The sequence below is a fragment of the Haliotis asinina genome, chromosome 6 (genome assembly GCF_037392515.1).
Source record: "Haliotis asinina isolate JCU_RB_2024 chromosome 6, JCU_Hal_asi_v2, whole genome shotgun sequence".
Classification (NCBI taxonomy): domain Eukaryota; kingdom Metazoa; phylum Mollusca; class Gastropoda; order Lepetellida; family Haliotidae; genus Haliotis; species Haliotis asinina.
This window is the reverse complement of record NC_090285.1, coordinates 69,476,332-69,499,925: the sequence shown is the minus strand read 5'-3', so window position 1 is coordinate 69,499,925 and position 23,594 is coordinate 69,476,332. Positions and strand designations below refer to the sequence as shown.

Below are 23,594 nucleotides of genomic sequence, written 5' to 3'. Positions count from 1 at the left end.
GCAGTTATCAGTATTAGCGCAAGTCGCATCATTGGAAGGTACTAAATAAAGTTATGTCCCTTTACTCGCATCGTATTCTACTAAATGAAGTATTGTCGTAACAACTAATATGTATATTATAGAAAATAAAGCTTGTAGAATTAAAGAAATAATATTCTCATGAAATAATATAACCAGATATATCAATATATTTATTTTGTAATAGCATATAATAAACAATTTGCATTTTATCGATAACTTTTTGTAAATATTATGAAATAATCATCTCATGCCAAATAGTAGTATACTGTATGGTATAATATGCGGAGACGCCATTACGCACTTTGATAACACTATCTTTGGACTGAACTGAATGGAAAAAAAGCATGATTCTTCATAGCGACTGTTCATACACGCCTTGTCGTTAAGAAGGGATTAGGATGTTTAACGAATATAACTAGGGAAAACAGCGTAATGGTGAGTATGTATGTGAATCACTTCAACTAAAATTTATGCTACTTGTCAAAAAAGTTCGGCTGCTTCTCGTATTCGGATACACACATGACGAGCACATTTACTGTCCTTGCATCAGGATGATCTTCTGATGCTGTCCCCTATGGACATCGACTAGCGACTGTTCATACACGCCTTGCCTATGGATGCTGTCCCCTATGGACATCGACTAGCGACTAGCGACTGTTCATACACGCCTTGCCTATGGATGCTGTCCCCTATGGACATCGACTAGCGACTGTTCATACACGCCTTGCCTATGGATGCTGTCCCCTATGGATGAACCTTTTGGCCTGTATCATGTCTATAATACTTTTTTGAGATGACACCGTGTACATTGTTTGATAATTGAACGGTGTTCATCTTTACACTTGCGGAAGGATTATAGACACCTTAATGTTCGCCAGTCGACTGATGTTACCGAAGTCATTTGACAATGTACATAGGTGTGATATGATATTGTCATCGTGGTAATTTTTGAACTAATGAAGAATCGTTGATGAATATTGCTTATCGTTAACTATTTGGATCATACCTGTCAACATGAGTACACATGCACCAGAACTTGGCAGAAGTCCCTTTAAAGTCAAGACATCACCATGGCAACTTGTATTAAAACACAAATAAGAACGTAGTATAAATATATATTTATGATCAGTCGTTGTGTTAAAGTATTCCCAAAGAAAAGTCTCATGAACTGAAGGAATGCATAATCTTATGTATCCTCCTGTACCACACACTAGCATGGTTTTATGAACATTTTGTCTTCAACTTGCACATCAAACTGACAAACTGTGAAAAAAATGGAAAAGGTTGTATTTATCATATTGTTTGTTTATACAGTGGTCATCAAGTGTAGATCCCCATTTTCATGTTAAAATATTGGTCATATGAATAGATGCAGGAAAATACTCAAAATATGTTTCCATCATCATGCTCATTTGCAAAAGAAAGGGCATTGTGTATCTGTTCATGAGAAAACATGATGTATTGTTGTAACCATAATATACTGACTAGCGAACAGTTGTCGCCATATGTTAGCAGTATTTTGAGAATTACTCTGGCATTCGTTAAATTAAGAAAACAGAATTAATTATGACACTTAATTAGCTTTTCACCGACGTGTGCTGCCCATTCACTGCTGCCAATCATGTTTTTATATAATGCTGCAGAAGGAAATCTTGGCAGTATAAATAAATGTTTCCTCACAACTAGCTGTAACAATTATCGCCCTTCCGAATTTATCATGCCATTTATGAAATTATATATATATTTATATCTTACAATAACCTTGAATAACTGATTGTGTGGCTATTTGACTCTGAGGGTTTCTTTTACAGTAGATTGATAGGTAATGAAACAATTAATGACTATTGAGCTTGAACTTGCTATTATAATTAAATGGGTCATGGGACATTCATAACTTGAGCTTCAATTTTTCTGTTATGTTACCTAACCTGAAGAATTTTCTTTAGCTGTCCTTTATTGTTCTCAAAGAATTGGATAAGAATACTGGAATTATTATTGGTCATAAGTGTGTATGTATGATACTGATCAATTATTGATAACTTGTACACAGCAATAACTGTTTCTGTATGCTAGTTTCCTTTTAACATGGTTACATGTTTTACGGCTAGATTTAGTAATACTGAAAACAGAACCATGTCTTCTATGGACAACTGGTCAGTGCTAGTCAAGACTATAATGATTCTGACCATATTATTTTTTCATCCTTCCACATACTGTAAACCTGCAGAACATACTTAGCTTGCTTATAATACCTGTCGATAAATATTGTAGTAAAATTGCGTAGAGGTGATGGTGTTAACCTGAGTAGTTTTAAGCAGGGGTTCAATTTCTTTTAAAAACCCTCTTGCCACAGGGCAAGTGACTTCAAGAAAGTAACTTGTCCTGACTAGTTTTCAACTTGCCCTGATTTTATGACACAATATTTGATGTTAATGTTTACTTTACTATTTATCGAAGAGTGATAAATTTCAAAGAACGATAGCTCTAAATTACTATTATTACGAAACGTAATAGCTACATTATGAGCAGATATGAAATGAAATCCAAGTTTATTTGCAGTTTGAAACCATAAGTGGAAATTATCTAGTAGTCAACGGACAAGTAAGATACCACTATTTTTTTGCCCGAAACGAAAACTGACTTGTTCTGGGCATCAGGCGATTGGATTTTTGAACCCCATATAAGGCCAAGTTATTGCATAACAGTAAGTTGCACATTTTGAAAGCCAGTATAGAACTGATATATGATTTGAATGTATATATGAACATGTGCTTGTCACATGTTGAATATATCAAGGGAGATCTCTGAATTATGACCATCTGAGAAACTGTACATAAATCTGTTCATTTTCATAATGGCTTATTGTAAATTCTATACACAGTATTCATACAAACAAGTGCGTTGTCAGCTGTGTGAGGTAATGATTATAGCTTGTTTTGCTATGACTTTCTAGCACGTATGTGTTAGTCACTTCTAGTAACACTGGACATCCGCTCAAACCAAGTCATAAGAGAACACACAACATGTCCTCTGTGCATTAGGCATATCGTCCTGCTTTCACAGTCCTCTCTCCATTAGGACTGTTTTTGTGTGTTTTGATCCAAGGTTTGTAATCATGGTACATGAGTTCATATGTGACCACTTTGTATAGTTAAGGATCTGAGTGTGCAGTATTGCTTTCGCTATCAACCACCAGTCTGCATGGCCAAACTTAATTTACTGGCTTGATGAAATACTGTCATACTGCTGAAATATTGCAGTTAGCATGGTTAGTGTGTAACATTACCAACAACTGTCACTTACTCAGCATTGTAGATATCATGTTTCATAGTAAAACATGCTCAGATTTTATTTAAACTTTCATTCACACATGTTGATGTATTGATGTCACAGGACGCTGGGTTGATATTCACTATGGAGCAGTAATTGTCAGCTACTGTTAATTTTGATAACAGGAAATATGGGTGAAGAAGCTGCTTTTGTTTGTCACCAGTAGTTTATCAATATCTTTGACTTTATCTATGTAATCATGGTTATGTGGTAGGTATAGCATCTGTTTGGTGTAGAGAACATTAGTTACCCAACTATGTAACGGGATGGCACTTAACATTGTCTTACATTGTCTACAATCAATACAACAACTACTGGTTTGCTCAAAGTCTGTATACAATGAGTGAGTGGGGTGTTCATGTTAAAAAATGTGGCATGGTATTTCAGTTGGTTAGCACTGAAAACAGCCTAGGCCTTGACATGTACATTAGCTGCCTCATCCATATGTGCCCTTCACTGTATAAGTATAATATGTGCCTTATAACCATCATAGCATTTGCTTTGTTCTAATGCTAACATGAATTTTCTTGTCCACAGTTGTACCTCTGATGTGGATGTGTATTGATGACAGACCAGCAACATGTTAGAGGGCCTGGCTGCATGGGTGCTCAACACCTATGTAGGGGAGTATGTAGAGAACCTCAACACAGACCAGTTGTCCATAGCACTGCTGCAAGGTGAGATATCCAACATGGGCATGCAGTAGATGACAGGCTCAGAAGTGCAGTTGTCCATGATGCCTCTGGGCAGCCTTGCATTCCTAATTCAGGCTAGGTGCATCAGAAATGTTTGATGATGAGTTATGGCCCATAGTTGCACCTGAATCCAATGAATATGGTTTCAGGTCTTCCTTGATTATAATTCTTGGTTTGTCAACCCATGCTATAGGGTTAAATGAAAGTTGTAAACGTCTGGTTTCTTCATTACTTTGGAATTACTTTTACCCTTATCTTGACTCCATTAGTTCACATTACTGTTCAATGACCCTCTTAATTTGAGCACAAGGATTAAAAAATAATCCAAAAGCCACTTGCCACAGGCCAAGTGAATATGAGGAAAGAGCTTGTGCTGACAAATGTTCCACTTTCCCTGATTTTTATGAAATAATCATGATGATGAAATTATGAGGGAATAGATCAATGTGTTATTTGATGTTAATGTTTACTGTACTATTTATCAAAACATGATAAATAGCCAAGAAAGACAAACCTGCTATATTATCAGTTCAAAATATAATGGGAAAAGTTTGAGCACATATGAAGTGAAATCCAAGTTTATTTGCAGTTTGAAATGTAAGAGTAAGTTATCTAGTAACCCATGGACAAGTAATAAGATACCATTATTTGATTACCTGAGATGAAAACTGACTTGTCACGGGCATCAGGTGATGGGATTTTGAAACCCTGAAGGGATTGGCCATTTGTTATAGAGGTACTTTAGGGGATAGGGTGTAGGGGACTTAGGGGATAGGGTGTAGGAATGTGATGAGTTCTTTGTATTTACTTTTGTCAGATTTCTGATGCTTTCACACATTTTAAAACGATTTACCTCTTTTCATTTGATAACTTGATAACAGTAATATTTCTACGTCTTGCTAACATTTTAGGAGCTGTTGAACTTGAGAATTTGCCTTTGAAAAAAGATGCCTTGAAAAGCCTTGACATTCCTCTGGAAGTAAAATCAGGTAAGTTTGAAAATATCATTTGCTTTGGAAATATTTTGTTTCTTCAGTGTTTATGTTATCAGGCTGGATGGGCCGTGACAACCACAGTCACTGACAGCCATGACAGTCAGTAGCTGTTGACCCACACTAGTTCCCTTTTCTCACTTGGTAAGGTTATAGAAGATGTATGTGTTTGAGAAGACATCCTTTGGTTTGTGTGTGTACAGTGTACTACTTGACCAATAGCGCCAGAATAGCTCAAGTTTTAAATGTTGTGTAGCATCATCTATGAATATTGTTGTTTCAGATCAGTTCCTTTTCTTGGACATTATCCTATAGTCACGCAAAATATCCTCAAAATATTTTTGATTTTGGTTATGAAGTAGACAAAGGTCCAATTAAAATGTCATTATGCATTATCAGTGGTAAATTTTGAGTTAGTTAAGATGTCTAGTCACAACAGCCACTAGTCATTAGTTTAGTCAATCACATCATATAGTTTTCTATGTCCACTGATCTATGAATGGCTTCAGGGAAGGAAGTATGTTTGTGAAGAGGTTATTGCTGTCCAAGGTGGAGAATGGCATGTGATACTTGATCCCTACGTTTCCTTCCTGGTTAGCAGCAGTTGTAATCTGATCCAGTAGCTTCTAGATGGAACAAGTCAGTCAAGAGAGGAGGGTTGATTACCACATACATACTATGGCTTTGGTCGTGTTTGTGGTAGTGGATGTGCACCTCTGTTGACATCAAACTGAGATTCTGTCTATGCCAGCCTCATTGAAATCAGATGGTCTATGATGCCAAGATTGATAAACATGATAAAGATCTGATGGCATAGCCACAGAAGTTAACATAAGGTTAACCCTCAGAGAATATACAGAGATCAAAAGGTAGGATATGTGGTTTCTGGTGCTAGTCACATGTCACCTGTCTAAAATAATATAACTTTTAAGTTCTGTGGCTCTGCTTGTCACTGTCTCTTTGAACTGCTAAAGTTGTACACACATCTCTCGGATTCACTTCACATTTCCACCCATTTGGATTTCCTCAAATCTATGTTCTGTGATTCAGAAATAAGCCATGGTTGTCTGTATAGTTTTGCATTTTGTCAATTTCACTATTGTCACAGTTAATTTTGTTTTTTAGTGCCTTGTCTGACGTAGTTGTCAAAACCATATGCCACCTGCTTTCTGTAAAGGGAAATAACCGCTATATATTTATGTGTTCCAAATGCATGTGAACTCTATCAGTAACAATGATAGCGTAGCTCGTCGTTGATTCAGTGCCTTTCATACATTAAGAATTAGGTAGATATTATCATTAATAGAAAGACCATTGCTGAATTGTCCACAGAATGTAAATGAATGGATGTATCAGTAAGTTATGAAAACTACAATGGTTTCAGTGTAAATGGTTCATTTTATTTATGTTATCATTTCTGATTTTTGTCTCAAGCTGTTGCAGTATTCAGGGTTTTTCTTCTTGAATATTTTCTGCACTGAGAAAGCTTCATCATGTCGAGTAGAATGGTAGTGGCTAACACTATGCTCATTCATAATCCATGGAGACCACCTCTGTGCTGTAGTGGTTAGTGTGTCTACCTGGAGTGTGGAAGGTCATGGATTCAATCCTCAGCCACGTCATACCAAAACACGTTAAAGTATGGTACTTGTTGGTCCCTCGGCATTAATGGGTTACATAAGGACTAGTCGACTCTGACACAGTATAATGTATCTGAGTGGGGCATTCATGCCTACCATTGGCATCATTCCTCAGTGAGCTAGCTCTATAACGAAAGAGTTTAAGTCTTGACTAGTTCAAGCAGCCACACATACACACATGCTTCTTGCCATATGAACGTTAGAAAAGTGTGACATAAAACAAAGCTCACTCACTCTAATCAGCATGGATATCATGGGTACAGTTCTAGTTTTAGGTCCTCATTCGTAAACTGGCTCCAAGTTTACCACCTGTATTATTATCCCAACATAAAATACAAATGATCGTTGATGAAGTAAATGTTGCTGGAAACCAAAAAAGTACCATGGGAAAACAAATGTGGTTTACATGTCAGTGCAATGACAAAAATCGCATTGTGAATTATTGTCATGATTAACTATATATATATATGACTCTGACATATCAAGATGCAAGAAGCAGTGTACCACAATGTTATCATGAAGAAATCATGGAGATGGCAGTGTAATAGTCACTGCCCCTAAATTTATCTTCGTATGTGACACTGATAGTGCTTGACATCACAGATGACTTGAATGCTTACATCAGGATGCAATGGGAACACTGTCTGATTGGAACTGGAATGAGTTAACGTCTAGTGGCACTTAGGCTGGTTAGACACAGTACTGGTGAAAACGTTGTTTCTTGCATTTACTGACACTGGTTTAAGATTCTGCTGATGCAGGATGACTTGAACTGAAGATGGTCAGTTTTTGTTGTGTGACAATAGGAATTCAAATTCGATTTTAGGAAATAAAGCCTTTCTTTAAAATAACAAGAATTTACAATGGATAGGTAGATACAATGTTCCAGGTTGTGGAAGTATGGAAAGAACGGTGACTTCTGTATACATAATTGCAGTACTCATAATATTCACTGATAGCATGTATCAGAATTTGATCCAGGTTGCTTCATAGCAAACTTGTTTTTCTTGAATATTCCATTAGTATGATAATGAGAAATTTCTAACTCTTTGCACTCCAGATTCATAGATAAATGAGACATTGTATTGAGAGTGTCCATGTGTTACAAGTTATTGTTAAATGTAAGTTCACCAACTGACAGAGTAAGTTCACTGGTTGACAGACACTAGTGTCATTGCTCTGTCAATTGTAAATGTAAATTCAGTCTCAGACAGCCTGCCTTCAATGGCCCGTCTATTATTAAATGTGTATAAAAAGTAGTCTGATGAACCTACTTTAACTGTTCCTTTTAGATGTAAAATGTAGGTTCACTGGCTGACAGACATTGGTCTCACTGTCAAAAATCTGTTAGCTCTGTGAGATGTAAGGTCATAATTTGACAGAGCCTGGCTTAACTGCCCTGTCAGTTGTTGACCGAATGTTCATAATCTGACAGACCCTGAATGTGTTTGTCTTTAGAATTTTGAATGTTGACTGTAAGTTCATAATCTGTCAGACCCTGAATGTCTTTGTACTGACAATTGTGAAATGTAAATTCATAGTCAGAGAGAGCCTGGCTTAGCTGTATTGTCAGTTGTTGACCGAATGTTCATAATCTGACAGACCCTGAAAGTGTCTGTCTTGAGAATTTTGAAATGTAAGTTCATAGTCGGACAGAGCCTTCCCTCATTGTGCGATCAATTTAGATTTGATGATCAAACACTATGAGATCAATTGGTATAGTGACACCACCAGCTGTTAGTTGAGGTGATTGGTACACAACAGAAATTAACGGTATGACAAACTGTATGTTGTTGGGTGACAACACATGTTGTCAATTGAGCTGATAGGTATAGCACCAGTACTGACACTGTGGGATAACATTGGCAGTGCAGGGAACAGCTGTCCCTTGTGGAACCTTCAGGAGATATATAATGGAGTCAGATGGTAGTAACTGACTGAGCTGATAGTCTACATGACTCATGGATGCACATTAATCATGTACGGGTGTCAGTTTCTTAACAAGAAGTAATGTAGGCTTAGAACTCTGTTGTTATAAACTTCTGTACTGTGTGTTGCCAAATTACCCAGTCCTTACTTTCAATGTCCATGAAGTTGCTTTAAGGAGTATTATAAATATGTTACGCATTTATCAGTTTATTGATAGTTCACAACAGAGACTCCATAAGTTATGATGGTACAATATATTGAAGTTCCCAAAGCTTTTGTAATTATATAGACTGTTGCAAGCTTGTGCACTGACTTGAAATAGGAGAATCCATTTTTATATAAATATTAATACACATATATATGTATGAACGAGATGAACTGCGGTGCAACATCAGCTGTGTAGGACCCATACAGCGAAGTGTCAGGCTTCATGAGAACCAAGATGTAGACGTAGCCTGCCTGCTGTCCTGCACACCATCAATCACACCAGACCAAGAGACACACAGACTCTTTGCAAAGTCTGTGATAAAATATCTTTACCACTTATAAGAATTTCAAACAACACACTTAAATTGAAATCTGCCCATAAGGAATACCTTTATGCCAACGTCTAGGATGTAAATATCTAAACTTCATATTACTTGTGTACCAAACCCTCCCTTGGTGGAATAGAAATATATATTTAACTCAGTATTCATGATTTGTATCACTCTAAAGTGGATTTGTTACAGCCAAATCTAGCGGTTTGCTGCTGTTACCATGGTATTTGGAAAATACATTTGAACCTCATGAAATTGCTGGTGAATGATCCAGTATGAGATGTCAGGTGTCTTAAACACCAAACAGAAGCAGACAGTCTCCCGTTCATAACAAATCCCATGGGACCTCAATGTGTGAATGAAACCAGAAGCCATTCTTGGTCTTACATGTAGATGTAGACATTGGGCACAGTCAGTGTATACAAGCATGCATGCACACATGGATGCAAGTACACACTTATTTGTTCAGACAGAGGCTTTAGACTAGTGGCTTTAGTGGCAGACTGCGTCATGTCCATCAGTGGATTGTAATATGATTTATGTGGTATGTGTGCTGTGTGACAGAAGTACACTCACATAAGGGCACTGATACAGTATATCCTTGTCCTGACTCATTGTTATTATGCTTATCTCCTTTATCTGAACATAGTGAAACACTAGAATCCCTTAAAGTTCCCTTCATTGAAGATTAAGTAGTAACATCAACACTCAACCATGAGTAGCCTCTCTTTAGCCAGTGGATTGGCACGCAAATCGGTGACATGACTGGCCATGCTTGTCACTCTCTCCTTCGTCACCCGAGACGACGGATGTGAAGGTGCCTGGGTCCCGATACTGCACCATTTGCTTTTAGTTTTTGACTTTTTGTCTTGTATTTCATCATTGTATGTTTACTGATATTTTATGAAAACTTGTTTGGGTTGTAAATACTGGTTGTCTACGGGTGAGGTGCATGTATATTGTCCTTCTCGTATTACCATTTGCTCTTTCAGCTCCCGTTGTATCCTTTAAAAAAAAACGAACTGAACTATTACAGAGTTCAGTAGTTGTGTTTTTGTTGTTCTAAGGCATGAAATGGACCATATTAGAAGGCATAGCCAAATTCATGGGTAAAAACACTGATAAAAGCACTAGTAATTATGTGTTAACTATTGCTGATATTCATCATTTTAGTGAATCGCCTAGAGTCTCCCGAGGGGAGTCCTCTGCTACAGTAGTGGGCTCCATCTCCCTTCAGGAGAGATTCTCACGTACCAAGATGTCGACATCCCTAGGCCATTACCTATGGGGAAGAAGGAAGACGACATCCCAAAAGACTTCCCATTGTTCCCATTGTGGTTCATCACAGAAACCATAATCATTCTCTCCAAACGAAATCAGACGTTTTTTATGACACCCCCCGCTGGTCCGCCTGACAGAGGTTTCAGTCTTCAGTCAGGCATCTCAGCCTGCTACAGCTACAGTTTCTACACCTGAGGTTGGCTTTGGCTATGTTGGATCAATGTGTGAATGACACAAGAGGCACACTACTTGGTACACAATTGCCAAGGAGACAGTGTCATTACATCAATACTGTGTGGTGAAGTCTTTTTTTCATGTACTTCCATTCAGCCATCTATACCCATGTTCCCTCGTGTAATTTTTGGACAGGCCGTACAGTGAGATTGCAGACAAGGCCGAGGCCGAGGCCGAAAAAAATCAGTGACTGCAGTGAAGATTCCACTATGGTCATTTGACTGCAACACCAGTGACGTCACTTTCCTGGAATCTGATTGGTGCATTGTTGAACTCAGTCACAGTTCACATATCAGAAAGTCGTCTACAGATGTAAACCTTTCAACGTTGGAAGGCTTCATTTACAGTCCGTATAGCAGTGTACAGCTTTCTTTGACTATCTTCATGGGTTAGAGAGGGCTTTTGTCAGCAGATTAAAGGTTATTTATCTGCGACAAACATCACACGGTTTCGGCTTGTGGCAGTCAGTCTCCACCGCAATTCAGTTTACTGAAAATAGACTTCCATCGATAACATTGCATCATGGATCGTGGGTGATTTGAAGTCGAAGATCGATGCATTGTCACTGCACATTGCCGAGATTCATTACAGATGAAGCATGTGCATAAGTGATTCTACCTTAGCCATATGACTGTTTACATGAGTAATCAGTTGATGGGAACACTTTGGCAGCAGAGGTATTCTGTAAACAGAATGACATCATATTAGCAGAAAATTAATGACATATGACTCACACCATGATACCACAGGCAATACTCTCTCCATTGACACTTCACAATTGGCAGTGTTTACTTTGTTAGCCCAAGACTTGACTTTCAGGGGGAGGTTACAGTTGATGTATGTCTCCAAAGATGGGGTGCTCACCTCAACAATGAAGTAGCTTTGGGGAAGTGGTTGAAACAAGATCAAGCTCTATACATCTGTCTCTTAGCGATGAAAGTAGTGACCATTGCAATACAACACTGTTCAAGCCTTCTCAAGAACGCCAAGTTCAGAGTTCACATAGACAACTCCACAGTAGCATTCTTCATCAATAAATAATAATCTAGGTCACCAAGTTTTTTACAGCTCACGTTTCCCCTGTACAGCATTGTTGACAAGCTGAACATTTTCATGAAGGCATGCCACATTCCAGGAGCAAAGAATTTCATAGTCATAACCACTACAGCAACAGAATGGATTATTATCCATCCAGAGATGTTTTGACTCATAATACAGACATCCTTCTTTGCAACCAAGTTCAACAAATGGTTACAGATATTTGTGTCTCCAATACCGGATCCACAAGCGTGGGCTACAGGCACTCTCAGCATACCATGGTAGGGACTAAACGTGTACGAGTTTCCGCTTCCAGTACTACTGCCAGTATTACAGAAAGTCAGGCAGACAAGATGACTACAACTGACTGGTCATGCCCTACTGGCCAGCGAGGGTGTGGTTTTCCGACCTCCTACAAGACTTTGGAAATCCTGCCTTAAAACGACCAGAATGGCCGAATCTGCTAATTCATCCACACACTAAGCAAGCTGTCGGGAATCTGTCATCGTTCCAGCTACGCATATGGACCGTATTAAAACTCGTTTGAAGAAATGAGGATATTCCGCCAGAGCGGCGAAGGTTGTCGAGTTCGTCTTACAAACGTCTACTTGATCACTGTACAATGATAAGTAGAAGAGATTCAAGTTATATGCAGAGCGCAACTAAAGTACCAGAACTACTAGCATTACTAGGTTCATTCAAGTTGGAATATCAACAAAAGAATTTCCGCATGGGATCTCATCATTGTACTACAACATCTCACAAACAACGCTTCTGAGCCACTAGATCAGACATCCATGGACCTGCTATCGCAGATAATGCTATTTTTGGTTGCCCTAGCAACAGCTGTCCTGATGTCAGAAATACATGTGCTGAATTCACTTGAGAAAGCGATGCATCACGACAATGTTCACCTTGGGGTTATATGGGATTTTATTGCCAAGAATCAGCTGCCTGAACAGCCTGTCAGACAGTTTCACATCCCAGCACTGTCTACAATACTCAGTCCAAGTAACACGCAAGATTATCCTTGTGTCCCACCAGAACATTGAAAATCTATCTGCAACAGACAAAGACAAGGAGAAAGAAATTCAAGTGCCTTTTTATTCTGTTATCAACCAAGACAGAAGTTGCAATACTTTATCAGTGTGGATGAGGACCGTTATATTATGAGCATACAAAGCAGCAGGCCTTCTTCCACCATAAGCCACCAATCCAGATGAAGTAAGAGCCCTAACATCAACGCTTGCTCTACATGGAAACTGCTCAATAACAACATTTGTAGAGGACTGCATTTGGAAATCCGATACCGTATTTGCCATCCTCAAAAATCGCCACCAAAGACATCACTGGCATTCACCAAATTGGTCCATTAGTTGTAGCACAACAACTAACGATTCCCCAAAGGTGATGAGAAAAATCTCTTCCTTTTCATCATATGACATGCTCATGCCTAACACTTTTGCAGAGTAAAATGGTTGAGAGTCCATGCACACGTCTCAGAACAGACTAGCAAGAGTGACTGTATCCCTGTACTTGTATGCTATACTTGTACCTGAACAAGGGATTGCATGCATCTTCACTTGATGCATGTATCAAAAAATGAAGTTGCTATAAGATAACTAGTAGGACACTACTTTATCTAAAACCTCACGAAGATGTCACTAGACACTTTCATTGACAAGCTTGTCGAGTGTGGTTCCCCCCAAGATAAAAAATTAATTTGAAAGTTTGCAAGTTTACAGTGCCGTTTTCAAGGGAGGTTACTAGGTGTAAAATAGATGACAACCAGAGAATCCAGGAAGTGGCATGACCTGTCACCGATTTCATCGGATTCTGTCAAGCATAATAAGTATGAATAAGAATAAGGAAATATATGTAATTTCATGATTAAAATTGATATTTTATACTTATCCTGACTCCTGAGGTCAGCCCTCATATCCTCCCCTCTCATGACATTCTGGATTTCACTGTAAATCTGGGTGTTGGACTGTTTGATTCCACAAGAGTGACAAGCATGGCCAGTTATGTGACCACTTTGCACACCAATGCATGGGCTAAAGGGAGGGTAACTGTTGAATTCACATCCTCTTCAGTGAAGAGAACTTAAGGGATTCAAGTGTTCCACTATGTTCGGATAGAAGAAGGAGACAAGCATAATAAGCATGAGTCAAGATAAATATAAAATATCAATTTTAATCAGAAAATTACATTTTTATTATATGTTATTGTTTCTACTGAATACCAGCAATTTATGAAATGTTAACGCTTCATCTGTTCTGATCACAACTTGTTAGGAAACTTCAGAAAGTTCTTGAAAGGCATGTTGTACAATCTCTCTTATTAGCACAAGTTGTTCAAGCTTGCCATATAGTTACCATCAAGGTTGGCTAATACACCAACTGGTCAGTTTATCTCCTTTGCTCAGATATTTAAGACATGTAGGAAATGTGAACTTGTCTCCTCTTCCTGTCGGTATATACAAGATTGTAAAAATACCCTTGTGAAAAAGACAAATAAACAAATAATAAGCGTACAATCGCGATTCAAAAGTGCAATATTTTGTACTTGGGCTTACTTCCCTCGAAACGAAGCGGTTGGGAGACCGAACCCAGTCATAGCGGGTAAGGGTGCATTTAAGTGTAATGATGGCTTCTGATTGGCTGGTTCATTTGCTGATACGCTGAGGGCTCATCGTGTGTACAGAAAGATGATCTGTTTGATGGACATTTTAGAAGTATGGTGATTCACAAGAAAGTAAGCTTCTTTACGGATAACAACTTCATTTATTGTACTTGATGCGTCGTTTCAGTATGGATTCATATACGGCTGTCAAACAAAATCATTTACACTAGAAGAAGTTGTTATCCATAAAGAATGTATGTAGATATGTTTTGTTTTGTAAATACGTGTTCTCTGAATTTGCATTCAATCCAATCAAAAATCATCTCGGTAGTGATGGTGAACTACTGCGTGGCTGGAAACTGTCATTCATCCAAGTACAAAGCAGGACTTGAAACTGATAACAGTTTGCACCAGTTTCCGTCAGATCCAGTCATCCGAGAAAATTGGATGGAGTTTGTTTGCAACCCACAGACATAAAACGTGTCATGTGTACATGTGTATGTATGTTTGCCTAATTACATAATGTGGCAGAGACAGGACTCAGGTGCACAAGTCATAAATCAATTTATTTTGTTTATGCTGTATAGCCTGATAGGTGCTAAATTTGAATTGAATGTGGTCAATGATTAAAGCTGTGTATTGCATATTGTTTTGAGCAGACAGACAGACATATAGGTGTCAATAAACCAGACAGAAGCTGCTTGCCACAATCAACAAGCTTTTTTTATATAATGATTAGATTATTTACTTGTTTATGTACACAACCAAGATTAGACTACTGCTCACGACCTCATACTCTGGGCATACTGTTCAAGCTCCACGAACCTATTCACTGCGCATACATTATGGGCGCAGCACAGCACAGCAGTTGAAACCACCAATTTAGTGAATTGTTTGAACTCTGACTGTCATATCGCGATCATATCCCACTGGGTATCCATTCACTGCTAGGTGAACAGAGTAGACTATTATTGAACAAACTCACTTGATAAAAGCTAGAACACATGTGTCACATGACAAAACTCTCAGAAGTCCTGGAAAAACTCTCAGAAATCAAACACTCAGTTATGTTAGGGGACGTAGTTTACTATGTGAGTGTGGCCTAGATGATGTTCCCATTGTGTTAAGGAACGTAGTTTACTATATAAGTGTGGCCTAGATGATGATGTCATTGTGTTAAGGAACATAGTTTACTATATAAGTGTGGCCTAGATGATGTTGCCATTGTGTTAAGGAACATAGTTTACTATGTGAGTGTGGCCTAGATGATGTTGCCATTGTGTTAAGGAACATAGTTTACTATGTGAGTGTGGCCTAGATGATGTTGCCATTGTGTTAAGGAACATAGTTTACTATGTAAGTGTGGCCTAGATGATGTTGCCATTGTGTTAAGGAACATAGTTTACTATGTGAGTGTGGTCTACATGATGTTGTCATTGTGTTAAGGAACATAGTTTACTATGTGAGTGTGGCCTAGATGATGTTGCCATTGTGTTAAGGAACATAGTTTACTATGTAAGTTTCGCCTAGATGATGTTGCCATTGTGTTAAGGAACATAGTTTACAATGTGAGTGTGGCCTAGATGATGTTGCCATTTTTGTTAAGGAACATAGTTTACTATGTAAGTGTGGCCTAGATGATGTTGCCATTGTGTTAAGGAACATAGTTTACTATGTGAGTGTGGCCTAGATGATGTTGCCATTGTGTTAAGGAACATAGTTTACTATGTGAGTGTGGCCTAGATGATGTTGCCATTGTGTTAAGGAACATAGTTTACTATGTGAGTGTGGCCTAGATGATGTTGCCATTGTGTTAAGGAACGTAGTTTACTATATAAGTGTGGCCTAGATGATGTTGTCATTGTGTTAAGGAACATAGTTTACTATATAAGTGTGGCCTAGATGATGTTGCCATTGTGTTAAGGAACATAGTTTACTATGTGAGTGTGGCCTAGATGATGTTGCCATTGTGTTAAGGAACATAGTTTACTATGTGAGTGTGGCCTAGATGATGTTGCCATTGTGTTAAGGAACATAGTTTACTATGTAAGTGTGGCCTAGATGATGTTGCCATTGTGTTAAGGAACATAGTTTACTATGTGAGTGTGGTCTACATGATGTTGTCATTGTGTTAAGGAACATAGTTTACTATGTGAGTGTGGCCTAGATGATGTTGCCATTGTGTTAAGGAACATAGTTTACAATGTGAGTGTGGCCTAGATGATGTTGCCATTGTGTTAAGGAACATAGTTTACTATGTGAGTGTGGCCTAGATGATGTTGTCATTGTTTTAAGGAACATAATTTACTATGTGAGTGTGGCCTAGATGATGTTGTCATTGTGTTAAGGAACATAGTTTACAATGTAAGTGTGGCCTAGATGATGTTGCCATTGTGTTAAGGAACATAGTTTACTATGTAAGTGTGGCCTAGATGATGATGTCATTGTTTTAAGGAACATAATTTACTATGTGAGTGTGGCCTAGATGATGTTGTCATTGTGTTAAGGAACATAGTTTACTATATAAGTGTGGCCTAGATGATGATGTCATTGTGTTAAGGAACATAGTTTACTATATAAGTGTGGCCTAGATGATGTTGCCATTTTTGTTAAGGAACATAGTTTACTATATAAGTGTGGCCTAGATGATGATGTCATTGTGTTAAGGAACATAGTTTACTATATAAGTGTGGCCTAGATGATGTTGCCATTGTGTTAAGGAACATAATTTACTATGTGAGTGTGGCCTAGATGATGTTGTCATTGTGTTAAGGAACATAGTTTACTATATAAGTGTGGCCTAGATGATGTTGTCATTGTGTTAAGGAACATAGTTTACTATATAAGTGTGGCCTAGATGATGATGTCATTGTTTTAAGGAACATAGTTTACTATATAAATGTGGCCTAGATGATGTTGCCATTGTGTTAAGGAACATAGTTTACAATGTGAGTGTGGCCTAGATGATGTTGCCATTGTGTTAAGGAACATAGTTTACTATGTGAGTGTGGCCTAGATGATGTTGCCATTGTGTTAAGGAACATAGTTTACAATGTGAGTGTGGCCTAGATGATGTTGCCGTTGTGTTAAGAAACATAGCTTACTATGTAACTTATTGTAAGTGTGGCCTAGATGATGTTCCCATTGTGTTAAGGAACATAGTTTACTATGTAAGTTTGGCCGAGGTAATGTTGCCATTGTGTTAAGGAACATAGTTTACTATATAAGTGTGGCCTAGATGATGTTGCCATTGTGTTAAGGAACATAGTTTACAATGTGAGTGTGGCCTAGATGATGTTGCCATTGTGTTAAGGAACATAGTTTACAATGTAAGTGTGGCCTAGATGATGTTGCCGTTGTGTTAAGAAACATAGTTTACTATGTAACTTATTGTAAGTGTGGCCTAGATGATGTTGCCATTGTGTTAAGGAACATAGTTTACTATGTAAGTTTGGCCTAGATGATGTTGCCATTGTGTTAAGGAACATAGTTTACTATGTGAGTGTGGTCTAGATGATGTTGTCATTGTGTTAAGGAACATAGTTTACTATGTGAGTGTGGCCTAGATGATGTTGCCATTGTGTTAAGGAACATAGTTTACAATGTGAGTGTGGCCTAGATGATGTTGCCATTGTGTTAAGGAACATAGTTTACTATGTGAGTGTGGCCTAGATGATGTTGTCATTGTTTTAAGGAACATAATTTACTATGTGAGTGTGGCCTAGATGATGTTGTCATTGTGTTAAGGAACATAGTTTACTATGTAACTTATTGTAAGTGTGGCCTAGATGATGATGTCATTGTTTTAAGGAACATAATTTACTATGTGAGTGTGGCCTAGATGATGTTGTCATTGTGTTAAGGAACATAGTTTACTATATAAGTGTGGCCTAGATGATGTTGTCATTGTGTTAAGGAACATAGTTTACTATATAAGTGTGGCCTAGATGATGTTGCCATTTTTGCTAAAGAACATAGTTTACTATATAAGTGTGGCCTAGATGATGATGTCATTGTGTTAAGGAACATAGTTTACTATATAAGTGTGGCCTAGATGATGTTGTCATTGTGTTAAGGAACATAATTTACTATGTGAGTGTGGCCTAGATGATGTTGTCATTGTGTTAAGGAACATAGTTTACTATATAAGTGTGGCCTAGATGATGTTGCCATTGTGTTAAGGAACATAGTTTACAATGTGAGTGTGGCCTAGATGATGTTGCCATTGTGTTAAGGAACATAGTTTACTATGTGAGTGTGGCCTAGATGATGTTGCCATTGTGTTAAGGAACATAGTTTACAATGTAAGTGTGGCCTAGATGATGTTGCCGTTGTGTTAAGAAACATAGTTTACTATGTAACTTATTGTAAGTGTGGCCTAGATGATGTTGCCATTGTGTTAAGGAACATAGTTTACTATGTAAGTTTGGCCTAGATGATGTTGCCATTGTGTTAAGGAACATAGTTTACTATGTGAGTGTGGTCTAGATGATGTTGTCATTGTGTTAAGGAACATAGTTTACTATGTGAGTGTGGCCTAGATGATGTTGCCATTGTGTTAAGGAACATAGTTTACAATGTGAGTGTGGCCTAGATGATGTTGCCATTGTGTTAAGGAACATAGTTTACTATGTGAGTTTGGCCTAGATGATGTTGTCATTGTTTTAAGGAACATAATTTACTATGTGAGTGTGGCCTAGATGATGTTGTCATTGTGTTAAGGAACATAGTTTACAATGTAAGTGTGGCCTAGATGATGTTGCCATTGTGTTAAGGAACATAGTTTACTATGTAAGTGTGCCCTAGATGATGATGTCATTGTTTTAAGGAACATAATTTACTATGTGAGTGTGGCCTAGATGATGTTGTCATTGTGTTAAGGAACATAGTTTACTATATAAGTGTGGCCTAGATGATGTTGTCATTGTGTTAAGGAACATAGTTTACTATATAAGTGTGGCCTAGATGATGTTGCCATTGTGTTAAGGAACATAGTTTACAATGTAAGTGTGGCCTAGATGATGTTGCCGTTGTGTTAAGAAACATAGTTTACTATGTAACTTATTGTAAGTGTGGCCTAGATGATGTTGCCATTGTGTTAAGGAACATAGTTTACTATGTAAGTTTGGCCTAGATGATGTTGCCATTGTGTTAAGGAACATAGTTTACTATATAAGTGTGGCCTAGATGATGTTGTCATTGTGTTAAGGAACATAGTTTACTATATAAGTGTGGCCTAGATGATGTTGCCATTTTTGTTAAGGAACATAGTTTACTATATAAGTGTGGCCTAGATGATGATGTCATTGTGTTAAGGAACATAGTTTACTATATAAGTGTGGCCTAGATGATGTTGTCATTGTGTTAAGGAACATAGTTTACTATATAAGTGTGGCCTAGATGATGATGTCATTGTTTTAAGGAACATAGTTTACTATATAAGTGTGGCCTAGATGATGTTGCCATTGTGTTAAGGAACATAGTTTACAATGTGAGTGTGGCCTAGATGATGTTGCCATTGTGTTAAGGAACATAGTTTACAATGTGAGTGTGGCCTAGATGATGTTGCCATTGTGTTAAGGAACATAGTTTACAATATGAGTGTGGCCTAGATGATGTTGCCGTTGTGTTAAGAAACATAGTTTACTATGTAACTTATTGTAAGTGTGGCCTAGATGATGTTCCCATTGTGTTAAGGAACATAGTTTACTATGTAAGTTTGGCCGAGGTGATGTTGCCATTGTGTTAAGGAACATAGTTTACTATATAAGTGTGGCCTAGATGATGTTGCCATTGTGTTAAGGAACATAGTTTACAATGTGAGTGTGGCCTAGATGATGTTGCCATTGTGTTAAGGAACATAGTTTACTATGTGAGTGTGGCCTAGATGATGTTGCCATTGTGTTAAGGAACATAGTTTACAATGTAAGTGTGGCCTAGATGATGTTGCCGTTGTGTTAAGAAACATAGTTTACTATGTAACTTATTGTAAGTGTGGCCTAGATGATGTTGCCATTGTGTTAAGGAACATAGTTTACTATGTAAGTTTGGCCTAGATGATGTTGCCATTGTGTTAAGGAACATAGTTTACTATATAAGTGTGGCCTAGATGATGTTGTCATTGTGTTAAGGAACATAGTTTACTATATAAGTGTGGCCTAGATGATGTTGCCATTTTTGTTAAGGAACATAGTTTACTATATAAGTGTGGCCTAGATGATGATGTCATTGTGTTAAGGAACATAGTTTACTATATAAGTGTGGCCTAGATGATGTTGTCATTGTGTTAAGGAACATAGTTTACTATATAAGTGTGGCCTAGATGATGATGTCATTGTTTTAAGGAACATAGTTTACTATATAAGTGTGGCCTAGATGATGTTGCCATTGTGTTAAGGAACATAGTTTACAATGTGAGTGTGGCCTAGATGATGTTGCCATTGTGTTAAGGAACATAGTTTACAATGTGAGTGTGGCCTAGATGATGTTGCCATTGTGTTAAGGAACATAGTTTACAATTTGAGTGTGGCCTAGATGATGTTGCCGTTGTGTTAAGAAACATAGTTTACTATGTAACTTATTGTAAGTGTGGCCTAGATGATGTTCCCATTGTGTTAAGGAACATAGTTTACTATGTAAGTTTGGCCTAGATGATGTTGCCATTGTGTTAAGGAACATAGTTTACTATATAAGTGTGGCCTAGATGATGTTGCCATTGTGTTAAGGAACATAGTTTACAATGTGAGTGTGGCCTAGATGATGTTGCCATTGTGTTAAGGAACATAGTTTACTATGTGAGTGTGGCCTAGATGATGTTGCCATTGTGTTAAGGAACATAGTTTACAATGTAAGTGTGGCCTAGATGATGTTGCCGTTGTGTTAAGAAACATAGTTTACTATGTAACTTGTTGTAAGTGTGGCCTAGATGATGTTGCCATTGTGTTAAGGAACATAGTTTACTATGTAAGTTTGGCCTAGATGATGTTGCCATTGTGTTAAGGAACATAGTTTACTATATAAGTGTGGCCTAGATGATGATGTCATTGTGTTAAGGAACATAGTTTACTATATAAGTGTGGCCTAGATGATGTTGCCATTTTTGTTAAGGAACATAGTTTACTATATAAGTGTGGCCTAGATGATGATGTCATTGCGTTAAGGAACATAGTTTACTATATAAATGTGGCCTAGATGATGTTGTCATTGTGTTAAGGAACATAGTTTACTATGTGAGTGTGGCCTAGATAATGTTGTCATTGTATTCCTGTTCCTGACTGCAGGTCTGATTGGGAAGATCACGTTACATATCCCACTGAGCCGCCTTCGAAGTGAGCCATGGGTCATATCCATAGAGAAACTCTACCTGGTGGCAGGCCCCCTGACTGACATCAAGGTAAGTCACAGCCCTTCTCATGCCTATTGCTGATGAAATATATGATATCAAGGTTCTTAAACACCAAACAAAAGCAGACTGTCTCCCATTTGTAACAAATCCCGTGAGTGGTGAAACCAGGAACCATTGTTGGTCTCACTAGTGGGTGTAGACATTGGGCGCAGTCATTGTAAACAAACACAAAAGTGCACACATGCACGCATGCATGCATGCTTGCACACACACACACACACACACACACACACACACACACACACACACACACACACACACACACACACACACACACACACACACACACACACACACACACACTTATTTGTTCAGTGTGCCCTTGACTTATGTACTTTGTTCTGATGTCCATAATATGTGCAGTTGGAAACTCGTGACAAAAGCAGACAGTCTCCCATTTGTAACAAATCGCAAGTGTGGTGAAACCAGGAACCATTGTTGGTCTCACTAGTGGGTGTAGACTTTGGGCGCAGTCATCGTAAACAAACAAACACAAAAGTGCACACATGCACGCTCACATGCAAACACGCACATGCATACGCGCGCACACACACACACACACACACACACACTCACACACTTATTTGTTCAGTGTACCTTTGACTTATGTACTTTGTTCTGGTGTCCGTATTATGTGCAGTTATAAACTTATGACATGTGTTGACCAAGTCGGCAAGCCTGACTACCCAATCCCATTAGTCGTCTCATTCAATAAGTATGGGTTACTGAAGGCCAGTATTCTAACCTGGACCTTCATGGGTCTCATACTAAGTAGATTCACTACCCTATGATATGGCTGGCTGGCTGGCTGGCTGGCTCGCTCTCACTCACTCACTCACTCACTCACTCACATGAGGGAGTTGTGTTATAATTGGCTAGAATCACTCACTCGCTCAGTAAAATACTAGGGATTACCCTGATCACGGTCACTTTAAAAGTATATGACAATGCATGGGCTCGATGTAACATGGAACAAGTAGACTGCTGGAGGCCCTGTTGCCTCAGTAATAGTACAATGTATTGAGCTGTGTCTTCACATGGATGTCAGTGTTTATTGTTTGTGTTCCAGTATGACCATGATCAGGAGAAGGAGACGGAGCAAAGTGCCAAGGCAGACATGTTGGATGCTCTGGAGGCCAAGTGGCAGGTGGGTGGAGTGGCACGCTCTTATGTAGGTCTGCTAACAATGCCACTATGTATACATTGACTAATCATTTGTTGATATTTTTCCACTCATTCTTTATTGCTTATTTCCCTTCTCCTTTTGATGGTTATGTGGAAACTTGAATCCCTTAGTAGAAGGATATTCCTACTGGTGAATCTCAAGTGACACAGCTGCACAAGTGAGATCCACACACAATAATATAGAGGGTCTTACATTCATGATGATGTCTTTCTGTAGTAACTTTTACCCCCTAGTGTTATTTATTCCAACATTGAGTGTAGCGTCAAGATATTGTAAGTCATCAAGACCATTTGTGTTATTCCTTCACCAATCATGTTTTAGGTTCAGCGGCAAGGAAAAAATCCAGATTATGCCTCTTCTTCTTCCTGGTTCTCATATGGGACATCCATGGCTGCCAACATCTTGGAGAATATTCAGGTGACTATCTGCTAGCTCTTGTCCGACTTGCATTCATGTACAGTGGTACAGGTAAAATTATGCGCCTTGATAATTTTTCCACTGTATTGGCTGATTTTCTTGCTGAATTTCTAAATAAACAACACAGTTAAGATTGGTACAGCATGATTTACAAATCAGCTTGCCTGACAGAAAAAACACTAGATTGGGACATCAGGAAGTGGGTTATTTCCACCTCTGATGTGGCTAATATAGGTGTTTGTTGGGGAAAGAAAACCGAGTC

The 23,594-nt window shown here is 38.3% G+C and overlaps 1 protein-coding gene across 1 annotated transcript in view; it reads left to right on the top strand.

The window, feature by feature from the left end:
- Positions 1–351: 351 nt before the first annotated feature.
- LOC137288176 (intermembrane lipid transfer protein VPS13D-like) overlaps positions 352–23,594 on the top strand; it is a 120,739-nt gene continuing 97,496 nt past the window's right edge. The window contains exons 1-6 of the mRNA XM_067820611.1: positions 352–456; positions 3,889–4,028; positions 4,958–5,035; positions 21,605–21,717; positions 22,799–22,876; positions 23,237–23,332. Of these exons, the coding sequence (XP_067676712.1) occupies positions 3,932–4,028; positions 4,958–5,035; positions 21,605–21,717; positions 22,799–22,876; positions 23,237–23,332 (462 nt within the window). The 5' untranslated portion in view covers positions 352–456; positions 3,889–3,931. The remainder of the gene's footprint in view (positions 457–3,888; positions 4,029–4,957; positions 5,036–21,604; positions 21,718–22,798; positions 22,877–23,236; positions 23,333–23,594) is intronic.